Source organism: Melanotaenia boesemani, chromosome 24, assembly GCF_017639745.1.
Source record: "Melanotaenia boesemani isolate fMelBoe1 chromosome 24, fMelBoe1.pri, whole genome shotgun sequence".
NCBI classification, from domain to species: domain Eukaryota; kingdom Metazoa; phylum Chordata; class Actinopteri; order Atheriniformes; family Melanotaeniidae; genus Melanotaenia; species Melanotaenia boesemani.
The window spans coordinates 736,024-755,048 of NC_055705.1; the positions used below are offsets into that span (position 1 = coordinate 736,024).

The 19,025-nt window shown below is 38.4% G+C and overlaps 1 protein-coding gene across 2 annotated transcripts in view; it reads left to right on the plus strand.

Moving 5' to 3' along the window:
- The window catches only part of dmd (dystrophin), a 267,266-nt gene that overhangs the window by 137,794 nt on the left and 110,447 nt on the right, over nucleotides 1-19,025 (plus strand). For both annotated transcript variants that reach the window (XM_041978350.1, XM_041978351.1), the window contains 6 exons: nucleotides 1,773-1,892; nucleotides 4,795-4,896; nucleotides 12,314-12,421; nucleotides 12,585-12,764; nucleotides 13,531-13,700; nucleotides 15,399-15,522. In XM_041978350.1, the coding sequence (XP_041834284.1) occupies nucleotides 1,773-1,892; nucleotides 4,795-4,896; nucleotides 12,314-12,421; nucleotides 12,585-12,764; nucleotides 13,531-13,700; nucleotides 15,399-15,522 (804 nt within the window). The remainder of the gene's footprint in view (nucleotides 1-1,772; nucleotides 1,893-4,794; nucleotides 4,897-12,313; nucleotides 12,422-12,584; nucleotides 12,765-13,530; nucleotides 13,701-15,398; nucleotides 15,523-19,025) is intronic.

The window sequence follows — 19,025 nt, forward strand, 5'->3', positions numbered from 1 at the left end:
CTAATGACTAGCTTCCCTAGGTTAGTGATCTACTGGATTAGATATTCTTTCTGCTATTATCAACAAAAAGCTGTTATCATTGAAGAGGCTAATACCTAGCATATCTACATTAGTGACCAACTGGATTACATATCTTCTGTGCTGTTTGTTAGCAACAAAAAGCTGATATTAGCATTGCAGAGGCTAATGTCTAGTTTCCCTAGCCTAGTGACCAACTTGATTAGGCACTCTCTCTGCTGTTTGTTGCCCAAAGAATCTGGTGTTAGCATTAAAGAGGCTTAAAACTAGCATGTCTACACTAGAGACCTACTGGATTAGGTACTAACTCTGCTGTTTGTTACCAACAAAATGCTGGTATTAGTATTGGAGAGCATAATGTTTAGCTTCTCTAGGCTGGTGACACACCTACTTTAATACATACTCCTTCTGCTGTTTGTTAGTAACAACATGCTGATATTAGCATTGGAGAGGCTAATGTCCAGTTTCCCTAGGCTAGTGACCAACTTGATTAGGCACTCTCTCTGCTGTTTGTTACCAAAAGAATCTGGTTTTAGCATTAAAGAGGCTTATAACTAGCATATCTACATTAGTGAACTACTGCATTAAATATTCTCTCTGCTGTTTGTTAGCAACAACATGCTGGTATTAGCACTGGAGAGGCTATTGTCTAGCACCCCTAGGATGGTGACCTACTTGATTAGGTGCTCTCTGCTGTATGTTACCAATAAAATTCTGGTTTTAGCATTAAAGAGGCTAATGTCTAGCTTTCATGCTAGTGACCTACTGGATTAGATTTTTTTTTTTTTTTTTTTGCTATTTATTATCAAGGAAATACTGTTGTTAGCATTAGAGAGTCTAATAACTAGCATGCCTTAAATTAGCGATCTACTGGATTAGATATTCTCTCTGCTGTTTGTTAACAACGAAATACTGAAATTAGCATTGGAAAACGTAACAAGCATGCCTAAAATGGCGACCTACTGGGTTATTGCCTCAGTTGCCTATAAGTTTTTGATGGGTTGGGAATTTGCTTTGAGAGGCTGGGAACCATTATACTGAAGCAAATTCACAATTTAAGGATCATGCAGTATGCTGACCTCAGTATGAACCAAGATGACTGAACAACCACAATAACAACAGGTTAATTTGCGGTTTCTATTCAGTTATTTTAGGATGATAATAGATACCCATGGAATGACACACAGAGGCGAAAGCAGAACACTGGTTCTTTTCAGAAGAGTAGCATATGTTATAGCCTTTGCAAACTAATGATTATCTTTCTAAGATTTAGTGGGGAAGGTGACCGGCTGTGGCAAACAAGCTGAGAGAGGCTGTAGAAAAGTAAGCAAAGCAAGCAGACTACAAATCTTGATTAATGGATAAACTTTAGGTGTGAAGGCTGATTGTAAATCAGGAAATTGATTCCTACAGACACACCCACACACAAAGAAAAGACAACACAGGTGGTATAATCAAATTTTAAAGTAATGATCTTCCATGGCTTTTGCAATGAAAAACCTAAAGACTACAAGGAAAGATAACATGGCAAAATCATAAGGACCAGACATCTAAAAGAATCCAAATGCTCTTTCAGTACTCTAAGCTCTGATGTAGGATAGTAGATGTTAGAAAAATATTCAACAAAACTTAAACTATAAGAACAAGAAAATCAACTATATTTAGCTTCTTTCAGTCACATCTAAATTAAATCAGTATTGTAAAAACATTAATGCAGTGTTTAGTTTTTAATATATTTGTGTGTTCCTGTGCAGCTCCTTCAGGAGGATCTGGAGCTGGAACAGGTGAGGGTTAACTCCCTGACCCATATGGTGGTGGTGGTGGATGAGAACAGTGGAGACAGCGCCACTGCTGCCTTGGAGAGCAAGCTTCAGGTAAGTTCAACACATCTGGGTGAACAGATGTTCCTGCTGTTTGGGGAAAGTCTCAAGTTTTCTGGTTTGTCCCTGAAACAAATAAATCTACGTCTCTGATCATTTTATAATATCAAAGATAATATTCAACATAAGTTTTTATCCTTTAATTTTTTCTGCTTCTTAACCATGTACTGGTTGTTGCCTGACTTGTAAAGATGTCAGCCAGACAGACATGTTCTACACTGTATCTGGTACCAAACTGGAAACCATATCTTCTAAAACTAAACTATACCCTGCTAACCACTGATTTAGTAAATAGAGGTATCATCAGTGCAGTTCGATCTCCTCAGCTTAAGACAACACACAGAGACTTCTTGTTCTCAGATTTATGTTTATAGCACAGTAAAACGGCAAAGTAACACTATGGAGCACTTCCCTTTGTTGTCTATTAGCAAGTAGATGCTGGTGTAAGCATGGTAGAGGCTAACACCTAACTTCCTTAGACTAATGAAATTCTACATTAGATACTCCCTCTTCTATCTAGTAGCAAAGAGACTCTGGTGTTAGCATGAGAGGCTAACAACTATCTTTTCTAGCCTGGTGACCTATTGGATTAGATAATACCTGTTCTTTCTGTTAGCAAGGAGATGCTAGTCATTAGCAGTGTAGAGACTACAGAATAACTTCCCTAGGCTAGTGACCTATAGATGCTCCCTCTGTTGTCTATTAGCAAGGAGAAGCTAGTTGTTAGCATTCTCGAGATTAACATCTTGCTTCTCTAACCTGGTGACCCACTGGGATATATACCTTCTGTCTAGACTATTAGCAAGAGATGCATATTAGCGTTGAAGTGGCTAACAACTAGCATGCCTAAGTTGGTTACCTAGTGGATTACAGTTCCCTAGCTGGATAGGCTAAGCATTTGCATTGAGAGGCTGGCTTCCATCATACTGAAGCTTAGAGCCAATTAAATGGTCCACTACAGTAACAACCAAGTCAACGCAGCAGTGTGCTGTACAATCTGACCATACGATCTGCTGCGTAAATGCAGCAGCTAATAATTTAGCTTCAGTATGCTAGTAACCAAAGCCGTATACAGTTTAGTCGGCTGTGTCATACTGTGTGGCACAACTCTGTTTGTAGCCACGGCCCCATGAACCACCTTCATCTGAAGATTGTGTGTGTTTGTTAACAGGGGACCTGTACAGGAACCTCCAGCTGCCTCCGCTGGGTGAATTTGGTGCAAACACACCTGCCCAACTAGCAACGCTCTGTTAAGAAACTTAACACTAACAACATATGCAGGTTTGCTGAGGCTGTGGGAGCGAGAATGAGATTGTTTTTCTCAGTGATAGTGGACCCAGCAGACTTCTGCTGATGCTTTCTGTGAAATCATATTGAAGAGGATACAGTTTCGTCTGTAGTGCTGTGTTTTCGTTAGACCTTGGGAGCAGGATGTGCTTGTTTGCGGCATGTTGGTTGTACTTTTCTGCAGGCTGTGTTTACTTTTCCTTACAGAGTTCAGCCAGGCCCAGACGTTGCTGTCTCTTTTGCAGTGAACTGTGGTACTGAAATACGAATGAAAATAATTCATTTATTCAACGCTTTGTAAAGTAACATCAAATCAGCCAGTTGAACCCATCACTTCACTAAACTGAATATGATATAGTGGAACCGAAAGGAGAGACAACAAGAGAGAGAGAGAGAAAGATAGAAGAAACCGAGGGGAATAAAAGGTCTTACGGTGGTAAGGGTGCATGTATGTGCACTTTGCTTTCTGTTTCCCTATGAACAGCGACATGTGTGTGTGTTTGTGTCATTGCTTGTATGGAGACACAGAACAGAGAGGACACAGATGATGAAAATGAGGTTGAATCCCAACATGTTAATCCATCCAGAAAGATAAACAGATAGTGACCTCGGAAGGATGAAAATATCTCCATTTTCACTCGTATCCCACCGGAAAGTGGAAACAGGGATGAGGAGGAAGCTCTGTCCTGAAAAGGCAGGTGGTGAACTGGGAATTTTCATATGTATGGACCCAGAAAAAACATTTCTCTTTCAGTCAGCTGATGTGACAGTTATTGTAACCGTGTGATTAACAAATGAACAAAGCCAATAATTGTTCTTCTGCTTGTCCCGCTGGTTGGATTAGCATTTCTCTGACGGAAAATAAGTGATGCAGGAAAAAGGAAAAGGCTCATTTTGTTCTCTCCAGGGAAAGGTATGAGTGAGAGTCAGTGAAAATGAGTAGGTGTGCATAAAAATGAGCTTTTTTGTCTTGGAAATTACAGAAAGTAAGAATCTCCTAAACACAAACAGGGTTATTGAGCATTAGTGATGCAATGCTGCAGCGAGCCTCCTGATAATTATCCTGTGATATTAAGCAAATACTCTGCAGAGCGCAGCGAGGTTGTGCTGCATGCGCAGCATAATCACAGCTGATGTCATTTCAAACATAATGTGATTTTTTTCACCGTCTTGGAGTCTGAGCCAGCTCTGTTTCCTGCGGTGCAGTTTATTATTTAATACGAGATAAGGAAATACTCAGATGAGAGGGAACAATATGTGCAGGAATCCAAGTGGCTTCCTGCTTTCCCGGGTCCCCCCGCTGCTGAACTGTCACTTGATTAATTACAGGCCATTCATCGTGAGGTTAACCTGCTGTGCCTTTCTCTTTATATGCCAGCACCCTCTCCCTGAGGCTCTTTTTTCTTTTTTTAAATGTACATTTTAATGTCTTCTTGTTTCCTTTTCTGGCTTTTCTGTGCTCCTCTCTGTCACTGATGACTTTGTTCAGTGGACAAACTGTTTAGTTGTTAAATTAAATTGAAGCAGCCACCTTCTAGTGTGACGTTAGAATGAAGTAAAGACAGATCTACTTTTCTGTTTTCGAACCTGTGTGTTTGTGTGTGCGCAGGTCCTCGGCGACCGCTGGGCGGCGATCTGCAGATGGACAGAGGAACGCTGGATTTTACTTCAGGAGATTCTGTTGAAATGGCAGCACTTTACAAACGAACAGGTAGGAGCATTTAGGTCTTTGTGTTTACTTTTCCTTAGTAATGATCTGAAATAATATAGTTCATATTTATAGCCACATTTTGCAGCATATAATAATAATAATGATTAAAACTTACTGTTATATGCCACCTTTCAAGTTACCAGTCTTGTCAAATGAACTTGTTCATTGAACATCATTTTCCTGTGAACACTGAATTGAACGCAATACATCTGTAAAGAAAGTGAAGGTGAAGCGATTATGTGCGATCTTGTAACAGTCACTGCCTACAGCGCTACACCAACGTCACACTACATTACCCATTATGCACTGCGCTCTCCAGCATAACAACGTAAAGTCGGTGCACCCCGCTCTGAAAGGGCGAGTGGAGGTGAAAGAGAAGGAGCTGCAGCCAACGTGCTGCCTGCAGAAAATCCTGACAGTAAAAAGTTGTGTCTGCCTGCACTTAAAAAGCAAGTTAGAACATCAGCCTCATCGACTTCTTAAGAGACGTGGAGTTGAAGCATGTTTGAGAGGATATCTGCAAGTCCTTGTCATAAAAAAAGCCATTATTAAAGGGCAAGACCCCCTACAACAGCCCCAAACCACCCGGATCACACTGCCTGCAGCCTTCAGGGGTTTGACTTCCCAGCAACGGGTTAGTTGGTTAGTTACAAGTTTCTCTAGTTCAGTTCTTCATTTTCACTCCTAACTTAACCCTTGATGAGTTTTTAAAGTTTTTAAGGCGTACTGTAAATGTGAAAAAATTTTGATTATGAATGATGGCAGTAAAATTACTCCTCTGATCTCATATTGTGACATCAGAGGTTGGCAGCCATTTTAGATTTCATAGCTTTCACTATGATCATTGATGACCACGGCCAATTGAAGGCCGTTTCACATGTCGTGTGGTAACAAGTTTAAGCCCTCTTTCTAGAGACATGATCTGGAGCTCGTCGCAATTAGAGGGGTTTGAACATTTGAAATGATCTGAACTATGAACTAGTTCAAATTTGAAATGGTAACTATGAACGTGACTCTTCATTTTAAACTGAATGAACTGAACTTTGAACTAGTTCATGAGAAGCATGAACTTGCATGACACAGCAAGTTACCCAAAGATGCTTTACAACAACAAATAAAAAGTCAAACATGCCCATCACACGGCCTTCATACGAGTGATGTTAGATATTATGGATTCTCACCCATTCTAGTACAGACTTACTTTAGATTTAATCATTGAAAGAATGCTGTTCTAGCGCTTGTTTTGCTGTTGAAAATGTTCACTTTAGGCTTATGGTTAATTAAATATGAGCTTCCCAAAAAAGTTCTACATACTACAAAGCTGCAATATTTTAAGACTTCAAACAGACTGGGATAAAAAAAAACAGTAAAACAAAAGCTTAGGCTGAAAATATACTTGCTTTTTAACTTATTGTTCATGTCATTAGCATAGTTGTTTATGTACTTGCTTGTTACCAGTGCATTCCACTTGGGACGGACGCATTAGAGAACTCAGATTGGATAGAGTTGAAGAATTTGTAGGGTGTAAACATATCGATTACCATTACGATGTTGTAGAAGAAATTACCAAGAGTCTGGGATGAGTAAAAGTATATAAGGTTTATTACAGGAGAAGAATTAAAATACAGGCAATACTTGCAAGTTCCAGAGCTGACCTGCTGACCCCAGAAGTCGACAAGAGGACTCTGCCTTGCTGCATTTTAGGAATCAGTTTTATACAACCTGATCCAAGCTGAAGGCCAGTCTCTGAACTGATAAAAGGAGACGAGAGACTAGAAGGCGCCGATCTCTTACTGTCTCGCCCAAACAGGCTGACATTTTCTAAACAACTGTTTGTATCTAGTAGCTGCTCATCGGTCTCAAACTTTTCCCCAAATCACGAGTCTGGAAGAAAAGTGGTCAGCCTGACCTCACACAAGAACACACCAGGAGAATAATAACTTCAGTGTTCTATATAAGGAAAATACACATTATGAAATGTAAGTGAGAGTAACAAATGAATAAATGTATTATATGAATAAAAGAATGATTACACTTGTGATTGTTATATGAGTAAATATGATCGATTACCATATGCATTAAAATTACTTCCACACCGACAATAGAGGTAGTTGGCATTGTATTGAATTTGAGATCATGGCAGTAAAAACAAACAAACAATGGTATTGTAGATGGTATTTATTCCAGCAAAATGCACAGATTGTGTCTTGTCTTAGAAACCCTCCATAATTTTTGCTGCTATCAACCCTGTGACCTTACATCAGGTCATAGTAGTCCCTGTACTGCGCATTGCAGTTACTTACATATTGCAGCTTGCAAATGCATAGACTTGATTGCTGAGGATGTGCATGAGACAACAAATACAAAAATTTTGTGGCAGCCATGTTTAAAAACGTGTACACATAGTTAGAAGTCAACATGTTTTTTGCCTAAGGGTTGAAGGCCCTGCTGAAGAGCTGAGTTTTGAGGAGTCTCTTAAGTGTCTAGAGTCAGGGCGTTGCAGAGAGATGGAAGAAGGTTCCAGAGGGTCAGAGCTGCCATACTGAAAGCTGTGCCCCCGACAGATACGGTGCCAGTTGAGAGTTTTATAGGTGGGGGTGTTGTGATAAAACTTTCCATTCAATCTTTCATATCAGAAGAAAAACAGAAATGACAGTTTTCTGCTTCTGGCTTTTCCACATTAACCACACCCACTTCAAACTTGCAACCAATCACATAATTGTTAAAAAAAAAGTTCTACCCACATGATGTGTCAAAAATAAGCTGCAAGAACTCCCAAACCAGGGCTGCAAGAACAAAACTATGTCATCTTACCTTTGCCATATCCCAAATGTGGAAAGCTGGAAATCCCGGACAGGACCCCATTGCAGTAGTCCAGCTGGGTGGTGATGAAAGCATAGATGAAGTTCCTGGCCAGAGTCGGCGAGTTACAGTCAAAGTCGAGATGGGTTTTAGGTGGAAAAATGCTGGTTTGATGTAAATCTGGTATTAAGTGCTGAATCCAGAACAACAGAAAACAATTGTCTGCAATAATTTTATGTAGTGTCGCTTATGTAACCTCCATCTATCCATTTTCTAATCAAACATCACGCAGTCAAATATTTTAATGTATAAAAGCCAATCATTAATAATCACATTATCATAGATGATATTTGAAGGAAACAGAGAAGCAAGTATACTGTTATTTAGATTAAAATGATTAACTAGTTACGATGTAAGCATTGTAACAGTTTGTCTAACAGTTGGTAAGGTTGCAGATTATTTTTCACATTTTAACTCCGAGCTCTTCGATATCCTGCAGTGGTGAAAAGATCAGATTTTAGATGTCCTAGTCAGACTTGCTGCAATGATTGTTGGATACTTGCAGTCAAGAACAGAACAATTAAATGTGGTAAAAAGATCCTGATTAGAGGACTATGAGGCCAGACTTCTTTAGTGCCCTCAGGACGTATAGCAATATTTGCCACTGGCGTTTTCCCAATTCAACTCAGGAGACTTGTTTAAAAACGGAACAAAGATCTGATCACAGCATCCTCTCCAGATGTGGAGATACTCCAGTTGTTGGGTCCCGTTACAAACTAAATTAGCCTAAAACTGGCAAATTATAAAGAGTTTATTTGCATTAAGAACATGAAAAAAGAAACACTTCATTTTTTTTTTCAAAGTTTCATTGCTATCCATACTTAATGATCCATAAAGTGAGCAGGATTTGTCCTCTGTGAAATATTTATATTTAATTTGTTCAGTATGTTCTCTGGGCATCAAGTAGTCCAATTTTCAAACGTTCAGTTCTCTGAAAATGTCTGAAGATCAGACAAGTGCTTTGGGGATTTGTTTGGACAAGGTTGGAAACATCGATTTTTATTATGAGTATTTGTAAAGATGATCTTTTCACTAATACTGACTACAGGTTTGTCTAAACTTTTGCATCTTTGCATCAGACCGAACCAGAGCTGTAGACCAACTGTCACAGCAAATACATTCTAAATGTAAACAGTACCTTTAGCAACAACAAATATACCAACAATGCATAGATCAGACATATTAATTAGATTATCTTCTGTTTTAGAAGGAGCTTACTTTTCTGTCCTTCATCACTGGCTTTGCAGATATTTTTATTCAGAGCAGACCTTGAAAAAGGAAATTAAATATGTTATCTAGTGTACTCATCCTGTGTGAGTAATAATTTAGGACTGTATAATCAAAAACATGGGATTATCCATGATAAACAGATAAGCCTTAATTAAAACTAATTTCCATTCCTTCCTTTGGATCAAAACAAGCCGTTGTTTTAACAGTCTAATTCTCTAACATGGGCACTTCCAGTTACCCTTACATAAAAATCAAGTGTTGCATGTAAAACACGTGTGAGATGTATGTTTAACATTGTTTTGAAACATTTTCATGATGATAATGTGAAATGAGAATTTACATGAGTTTCACATGTGATTGTTTGGGTTTTACATGGAAATTTACACGGGATTCACATGTAACTGTATGGGTTTAACATGGGAATTTACATAGGAAATTACATGAGATTCACATGTAACTGTATGGGTTTAACATGGGAATTTACATAGGAAATTAACATGGGATTCACATGTAAATGTATGGGTTTAACATGGGAATTTACATAGGAAATTAACATGGGATTCACATGTAATTGTATGGGTTTAACATGGGAATTTACATAGGAAATTAACATGGGATTCACATGTAATTGTATAGGTTTTACATAGAAATTTACATGGGATTCACATGTAATTGTAGGGGTTTTACCTGGAAATTTACATGGGATTCACGTGTAATTGTATGGGTTTTACCTGGAAATTTACATGGGATTCACATGTAATTGTATGGGTTTTACATGGAAATTTACACAGGATTCACATGTAACTGTATGGGTTTAACATGGGAATTTACATAGGAAATTAACATGGGATTCACATGTAATTGTATGGGTTTAACATGGGAATTTACATAGGAAATTACATGAGAGTCACATGTAATTGTTTGGGTTTTACATGGGAATTTACATGGGATTCACATGTAATTGTTTGGGTTTTACCTGGGAATTTACACAGGATTCACATGTAACTGTATGTGTTTTACCTGGAAATTTACATGGGATTCACATGTTATTGTATGGGTTTTACATGGGAATTTACATGGGATTCACATGTTATTGTAGGGGTTTTACATGGGAATTTAACATGGGATTCACGTGTAATTGTATGGGTTTTACATGTGAATTTAACATGGGATTCACATGTTATTGTAAGGGTTTTACATGGGAATTTACATGGGATTCACATGTTATTGTAGGGGTTTTACATGGGAATTTAACATGGGATTCACATGTAATTGTATGGGTTTTACATGTGAATTTAACATGGGATTCACATGTTATTGTAAGGGTTTTACATGGGAATTTACATGGGATTCACGTGTAATTGTATGGGTTTTACATGTGAATTTAACATGGGATTCACATGTTATTGTAAGGGTTTTACATGGGAATTTACATGGGATTCACATGTTATTGTAGGGGTTTTACATGTGAATTTAACATGGGATTCACATGTTATTGTATGGGTTTTACATGGGAATTTAACATGGGATTCACGTGTAATTGTATGGGTTTTACATGTGAATTTAACATGGGATTCACATGTAATTGTATGGGTTTTACATGTGAATTTAACATGGGATTCACATGTAATTGTATGTGTTTTACATGTGAATTTAACATGGGATTCACATGTAATTGTATGCGTTTTACATGTGATTATGAGGGTTTCAAATAGGAATTTAAATTACTTTCACGTTACCATGACAGTGTTTCATAACTGCGTTTTCTGTATATAAATTATGTGTTTGACATGTTATCCACATTTTTATTATTATATATATTTCACATGTGCCAAACCACACAGGGTCACATGTAAAAACTGTTTTTTCTGAAACATATTTTCTTCTTCTTTCTCTCTTTTTGTTTTTTGCGTTGTCTGCTTTTCTTTCTTCTTTATTTCTTTTAACCTTCTTTCATCTCTACGTTTTTTAATGCTCCTCTCTCATCATTCCTGTTCATGGTGGTCTCACTTCCTCACACTCGTATTTTTCTTTCCTCTAATTTCTGACTCCTTTTTGCTTCTGTTGGTTATCCTGAATTTATTTCCCGCCGTTTGTTTTTCTCTTTTCCTCTGGCATCTCCTCTTTACTCCTTACCTCATCTTCCATTTGTAGTTCATATCTTCAGCCTTCTGCTCTCCTCCTCCATTCTTCTCCTTTGTCCTCCTCTTTCTATGACTTCTGTCCTAACCAGATCACTTTGGTTCCTCCACTTTTACCTCTTTCATCATTAACTCTCAGTCTTTTTGTTGTTTGCTGCTTTCCTCGCCATCATTTTAGCCTCCCTGCTCTCCTTTTACCCTCTCACCTTTTCTTATATTCCATCTTCCCTTTCCAGTTTTCTGCTCTCTCCTTCAGTTGAATTCATTTCATTCATGTCTCTACTTCACATGTTGAATTTCGAGGCACTTTAAACAGAAAAAGCAAATTAACAAGTGAAAGGAGCAAGGTGAGGATCAAAGATGACCCCCAGGCAACCTAGAAGATTCTAACTAAGTGGATGACTTCTCTAACAGAGAGAAGTTGTCTTCCTCCTACGAGGTCTTTAAGGTTGACCGTGGTCATAAACAACCTTAATGAAGGGGGTGAAACTACATATGAAAAATATTGTTTTGTTGTTGTTTTTTTTTATTTTATTTTATTTATTTATTTATTTTTTGTGCCATCAATGACTTAATATCTAAAGTCTTCATGATTAGTGCCTCGGTCTTTAGTTTTCAAATACTGCCTTGGCTTTTTTAGCTTCAAGGTTCGGATCAGATGCTAGCCTCCTGCTACGTACGTAGCCATTAATGGCCGTTCAATAGTCATTCAATAATGTTATTATTGGCCCTTTTACTGCACTATAATACTGCGTCATAGTTCTGCAACAACAGGACTATTGGATCGTTTCATCTACTGTGAACTCTTCGGTATGTATAGAGTAGATCTGGAGATATGCTTTTTCTAGATGATGCCTTACATCAGCTTCCTTCAGCTGGAAGCTGAATGTCTTCAGAGATGTTATGGGACATATCAATAATAAGGGATTACAACCCAAACATGAAATAACACAAGTACGGAGTATTTTTTCAGCAGTTGCTCTGAGGTGAGACATGACGTAGATAAAAGATGGGCATCATAGAAACTCTTCCTGGTCAAAAAGTAGCCTCTCTTCTCTAAATATTCCCTTTTTTCTCCTATTCTTTTCTAATATCCTTCCCTTGTCAGTTCTTTTGCTTTTATTCCTCTTTTCATGCACTCCTTTTGTCATCCTCTCATTTCTCCTTCTTACCTTTCCTGACAGATTTTATTTGACTCCTGGCTAACTCAAAAGGAGGAGCTAGTTCGTTCCATCAAGACCTCCAACCTGAAGGACCAGGAGGACATAAATGCCTGTTTGCGTCGTCTTGCTGTGAGTCTTCCTGCACCAGCATTACTTTTCCAAAAGAGAAGAACCATGCAGACATGGCTACAGGGCAACACTCAGAAAATGGCATGTGTATGTGAAATGTGTGCATGTTACAAGGGGCATGGCTGGAAAGCTGATATTAGCCTTTGCTTGCTCATTTCACCAGGCGGTGAAAGCCGAATTGGAGGCGAAACATCCCACGATGGACAAGCTGTGCTCCATAAGCCAGGACCTGCTGTCCAGTGTCAAGAACAAAGATGTTGCCAACAAACTGGAGGCCAGACTGGAAAACTTTGCCCAGCGCTGGGACTGCCTGCTCCAGAATCTGGAGATGAACATCTCCCAGGTACGTCAGGCATCATCACATGCTGTTTTGTTGTCAGTAGACCCGTGGTTCTCTACTTTTTCTACTGCGCCCACCTTCGGCCCCCCACACCCTTTTATACACAGGGTGAGGGGACCAAGTACATATATATATATATATATATATATGAATTACTTACTATAACTACGTAACTTACTATAGTCATAACATCCCAGACGTGAGGAAGGTGTAATAAGAAAAACATTTACTATTAAATCAGGAGCCAGATATCTGTCCTCTTCCATCCTCATTACCTTTTCCTCCATCTCTCTCTTTCTTTTCTCCTTTCGATGGGTTCAGTAAACCCTGATCTGTGGTCTGCAGTTGTTGTTGTTGCTGTTGTTGTTGTTGTTGTTCTTCTTCTTCTTCTTCTTTATATTTTTTGGTGGTTGGCAAAGCCGAATTGGTGCCCTACTGCCACCTAGTGGTCTGGAATGTTGACCAGAATGTTTCCAAGAGACCACGTTATCAAAACATTAACTTGTCTGCTAGATTTTTCAAATCCCATGTCATGTTGCCATGCCCCCCCAGTGAGGGTGCACCTACAGTTTGAGAACCACTGCAGCAGAGAAGGTTAAATTAGTCATCTTTACCATTCACCAGTACTTGAAGCCCTTTCACCTTTAGAGCCTTAAATGCTCATTATTTCTATAGCTTTTGTGCTTGTGCCAGCTGTCAGTATATAAGCTGTGTAATACTTTACTACTTTATAATACTAAAACACCGTGGCTGCTTCGTTTGCATTCAGCTGTCGTCATCTGCCAGCGTGGCCAAGCAGTCGGAGCTTACCCACTCTGTCAAAGCAACCGTGACCAAGGTGACGACCAGGGAGAAGGTGTCAGCTCTACGGCTCACGCGCGAGTCACCGCCACCACAGAAGAAGAGACAAGTGGTTGTGGATTCTGAGCTCAGGAAAAGGTTTGTGTTAGTTATCATATTTGGATTCATCGCTAGTGACTTTAAATGTGTTCTAACTGATGTGAAATGTTCAGTTTCATGCACCCTTTTCTGCTGTCTTATCTCAGCAGGTAGGTGATGCAACACTGCAGATCTGATCCCGTGTGATGGTGATCATAACGGCCAGCTTTATTCTGAGCATTTATAAGCAGCTTATGAGATTTTTAAATGCTCTTGCACCTCTTAGTAGAGAAGTATAGAATCAAAGCAAGCCTAGAAGTAACTGTGTAGGTGTAGAGAGCAATATCTGTAGAATATTCATTCATTATTAGTTTCTTTTCAGGGATGGATTGAATTTATTTTCAGTTCATACAATTACAATACGATTTTTTGCCCCATCGATGATTTAATTTCTAAAGTCTTCACGCCTCGGTCTTTAGTTTTTCACATACTGCCTTGGCTTTTTTAGCTTCAGGGTTTGGATCACCATCCTAGAGATGCTAGCCTCCTGCTACAAGTACGTAGCCGCCAATGGGCGTTCAATAGTCTTATTATCGGCCCTTTTACTGCACTATAATACTGTGTCATAGTTCTGCAGCAACAGGACTTTTAGATCGTTGCATCTACTGTGAACTCTTTGACATGTTGTAGTATTCATGAGTCAGATCTGTCTGAGAGCTAAACCTAGCCTGAACATGGGTCATGCTGACTGAAATGCTAAGAGATGTATCGAGATGTGGATGTGGACGATTCAGAATTGACGTACAAATGTTAAAAAATTGATTTTAAGGAACACAAAAGGTGGAACTAGAAATTGTGGAAGTACCAGGCATGATGGCTGAGCCTTAAATCCAACCTCTACATTAAAAGCTAGCATGTGGAGGTAGTTCGGCTTCTGTGTGGGGCTTTGTTTGCTCGGAAAGTCCAGTACGAGGTGGGAATGAACAAACCCTGAGGCGGAGCAAAGGTCCACCTAAAAATGTATCTTTCGGATAACTTCTCATGAAGCAAATACAGGAAGTGGACTACAACGCAAGGCATTGTGGGTAAAGACAACCAAATAGCCGGGAGAAATGTCTCGCAGTCAGACGTCAAAGAATTCGATAAAAGCTGCGATAGAAACGGGATCAACTCAACTAGGGTCTGACGTTTTACTCTGATGGAAGCAGAAGTCGTCCTGCTTTCCAGCAGATGAACCAGTTTTCTTCTTCGTCGTTTGTCACCACAAATTTGAGAAACCATGTTACAGGTTCATACTCCAAACCTGTCGTACTCACGTAGTCACCCAGGAAGAAAATCCGCATCAGTAATCACTTTATGATCCCAACCATCTGAATTTCATCGAATAGAACTGCGATGTGCTGAAAGACTCCTGCCACGAATGTCTAGCAGTCCACAGTCCACCAGCAAATCTACATGAGCATGAAGTAAACAGGATGTAGGGTAGGGGACTATAATGGTCCAAGTCCAGAGCTCAACTGCTGGGACTAGAGAAAGGTGTACGTGGACGAATGCTGCAGAAATCAATGAGTCGAAGCTGCTGCTCCTAAAGTCAAAACAGAAGGTGTGATACACCCTGGACAGGTTCCTCCTCCGGGGTAAACATTCATTTAGGGAAAACATAAACTATGAAACCCAACCACATCAGTGTAGCGATGGATTTCACAGTGTGTATGTCTGTGTGTGCGTTTGCCTGCATGCGTTCGTGTGTGTTGTCAGGTTTGACGTCGACTTCACAGAAGTCCACAGCTACATGACTCGAGGCGAGGCGATCCTCCAGAGCCCCGAGTTCTCCGTGTCACGCAAGGACGGCAGCATTCAGGAACTATACGACAAAGTGCAGGTAACACCGAGGGGCCAACCGGAAGCATCTCCATTAAATCCAGTTATGATCCGTTCACTGTAATCCATGAAGAATCCAGATCGCTCTCATTTATTGTCGTTGTGTTCTTATGATGCCACCTCAGACCTTTGGTTGGATTCAGGGTGTTGGGTCTGTGTGGACATGATCCTCCTGCTGCACTCAAGTTTTATTAACACTAAAGGACCTGAGAACCGGATCTCAGCCTTTCGTGATTTGCTCTTCTTAGGTTAATTTCTTATTTAATTCCAGTGGTCAACAAGCAGACACAGGCCATGTCCACATGGAGACTAGTTCAGGTGTTTCCACTAAAGATGTCTATTGTTTGGACGTTTTCATCCACATGGCGTTCTGGGAGCCTGAAAATACTCAAATACTCACTAAATACTCACTAAAAACAGGCTCCAAAGTAAATAAATTGTAAAGACACTACCTTTTCCTTTCCATGCTTACAGCCCGCATACGTAGAGCCCCACAATTAAATTAAATTAAATTAAATTAAATTAAATTAATCCATGTCACATGATTACAACCTATCAGATGTCATGATGTTGATGTTTCTGTTAACTTATGAAATTGTATTAATTTTATGTTCATTTGTAGACTTAATTTTTATTATGATTTAAAAATAATTAATTTTAACCTTATTTTGATTTAAATTACTTATTGATATATTTTGTTTTTATATTTATCATTTATAAGCATTTCTTTCAAGTATTAATGTTCATGAGCTTAATTAATGTCATATAAGCCATGTAATAAAGATATTAATGCACACTATACAATCTTGTCTTTTTCCTTTAGAGCCAAAAAGTATCAGCATCTGTATCAGTATGGATAAAATTAACCATAATAGTATTATGTTGTAGGGAGAATGTTGGTATCACCTGTCCCTAGCACCACTTACAGGCCTGGCATGTAGACAATCCACCTGGATGTAACTTAGCAAACAGGCCGGAGCCTCCTGTTGGATGATTCCTGCATGGATGCAACAAGTTATTTAACCCCGACTGATGCCACGAGTAGCTTCTCATTCCTTTAACAACCGTGTAGAAAGACCCATCCCATGGAAAGATGTTATTGTGAAACATAGCAGAACTCTATTAGAAACATAGCAGAACTCTATTAGAAACGTAGCAGAACTATATTAGAAACATAGTAGAACTCTATTACAAACATAGTAGAGCTCTATTAGAAACATAGCAAAACTCTATTAGAAGCATAGTAGAACTCAATTACAAACATAGTAGAACTCTATTAGAAACATAGTAGAACTCTATTACAAACATAGTAGAGCTCTATTAGAAACATAGCAGAACTCTCTTAGAAACATAGCAAAACTCTATAAGAAACATAGTAGAACTCTATTACAAACATAGTAGAGCTCTATTAGAAATATAGTAGAACTCTATTAGAGACATAGTAGAGCTCTATTAAAAACATATTAGAGCTCTATTAGAAACATAGTAGAGCTCTATTAGAAATATAGTAGAACTCTATTAGAGACATAGTAGAGCTCTATTAAAAACATATTAGAGCTCTATTAGAAACATAGCAGAACTCTATTAGAAACATAGTAGAGCTCTGTTAGAAACATAGTAGAGCTCTATTAAAAACATATTAGAGCTCTATTAGAAACATAGTAGAACTCTATTAGAGACATAGTAGAGCTCTATTAAAAACATATTAGAGCTCTATTAGAAACATAGTAGAACTCTATTAGAAACATAGTAGAGCTCTTTTAGAAACATAGTAGAGCTCTATTAGAAATATAGTAGAACTTTATTGGAGACATAGTAGAGCTCTATTAAAAACATATTAGAGCTCTATTAGAAACATAGTAGAACTCTATTAGAAACATAATAGAGCTCTATTAGAAACATAGTAGAGCTCTATTAAAAACATATTAGAGCTCTATTAGAAACATAGCAGAACTCTATTAGAAACATAGTAGAGCTCTGTTAGAAACATAGTAGAGCTCTATTAAAAACATATTAGAGCTCTATTAGAAACATAGTAGAACTCTATTAGAGACATAGTAGAGCTCTATTAAAAACATATTAGAGCTCTATTAGAAACATAGTAGAACTCTATTAGAAACATAGTAGAGCTCTTTTAGAAACATAGTAGAGCTCTATTAGAAACATAGTAGAACTCTATTAGAAACATAGTAGAACTCTATTAGAAACATAGTAGAGCTCTTTTAGAAACATAGTAGAGCTCTATTAGAAACATATTAGAACTCTATTAGAAACATAGTAGAGCTCTTTTAGAAACAAAGTAGAGCTCTATTAGAAATATAGTAGAACTCTATTAGAGACATAGTAGAGCTCTATTAAAAACATATTAGAGCTCTATTAGAAACATAGTAGAACTCTATTAGAAACATAGTAGAGCTCTATTAGAAATATAGTAGAACTCTATTAGAGACATAGTAGAGCTCTATTAAAAACATATTAGAGCTCTATTAGAAACATAGTAGAACTCTATTAGAGACATAGTAGAGCTCTATTAAAAACATATTAGAGCTCTATTAGAAACATAGTAGAACTCTATTAGAAACATAGTAGAGCTCTATTAAAAACATATTAGAGCTCTATTAGAAACATAGTAGAGCTCTATTAGAAACACAGTAGAGCTCTATTACAAACATAGTAGAGCTCTATTAGAAACATAGCAGAACCCTATTAGAAACACAGTGGAGCTCTATTAGAAACATAGCAGAACCCTATTAGAAACATAGTAGAGCTCTATTAGAAACATAGTAGAACTTTATTAGAAACCGAGTAGAACTCTATTAGAAACATAGTAGAGCTCTATTAGAAACATAGTAGAACTCTATTAGAAACATAGTAGAACTTTATTAGAAACCGAGTAGAACTCTATTAGAAACATAGTAGAGCTCTGTTAGAAACCTAGTAGAACTATGTTTAATATTAAAAAAACGATCATTTCCACATGAGGCCAGCTGATTCATGAATCTACTGATTGAGCAGGTTATTCCATCTTCCCCGGTGGCTCGGGTCCAGGATTCGTGGGGATCAAATTTTGTCAGGGGACAGGAGACATGTTCACATTTGGATCGGCCACCAGAGTTCAGACCTGAACCCCATGGAGAATGTTTGGGCTGGAGAAGACTGTGCAGGGTTCAGACTCTCATCAGTACCAGATCTTGGAGAGAAATTAAATTGTTCATCTTTGCCCAGCCTCCACTAACTAGTCTTTGTGGACTAGTTAGTGGTAATTTTAGGACCAGGGCTTCTCTGGATCGCCGCTCACCTCGCTTGGGGGCCAGCTGATGTGATTGGCTAGGCTTGGTAGTGCTGCACTTACAAATAAAACCCGATTTAAAACATAAAACACTGGTTTATTTTAGTAAAATGTGCAGAAAAAAAAGTTTAAAGTGACTTATTCTGAAATAAAGTGTAATTAAATTCTCACTGTTTTGACCACTTTCCTGTCAGTGGCTGGAGCGTCATCCTGTT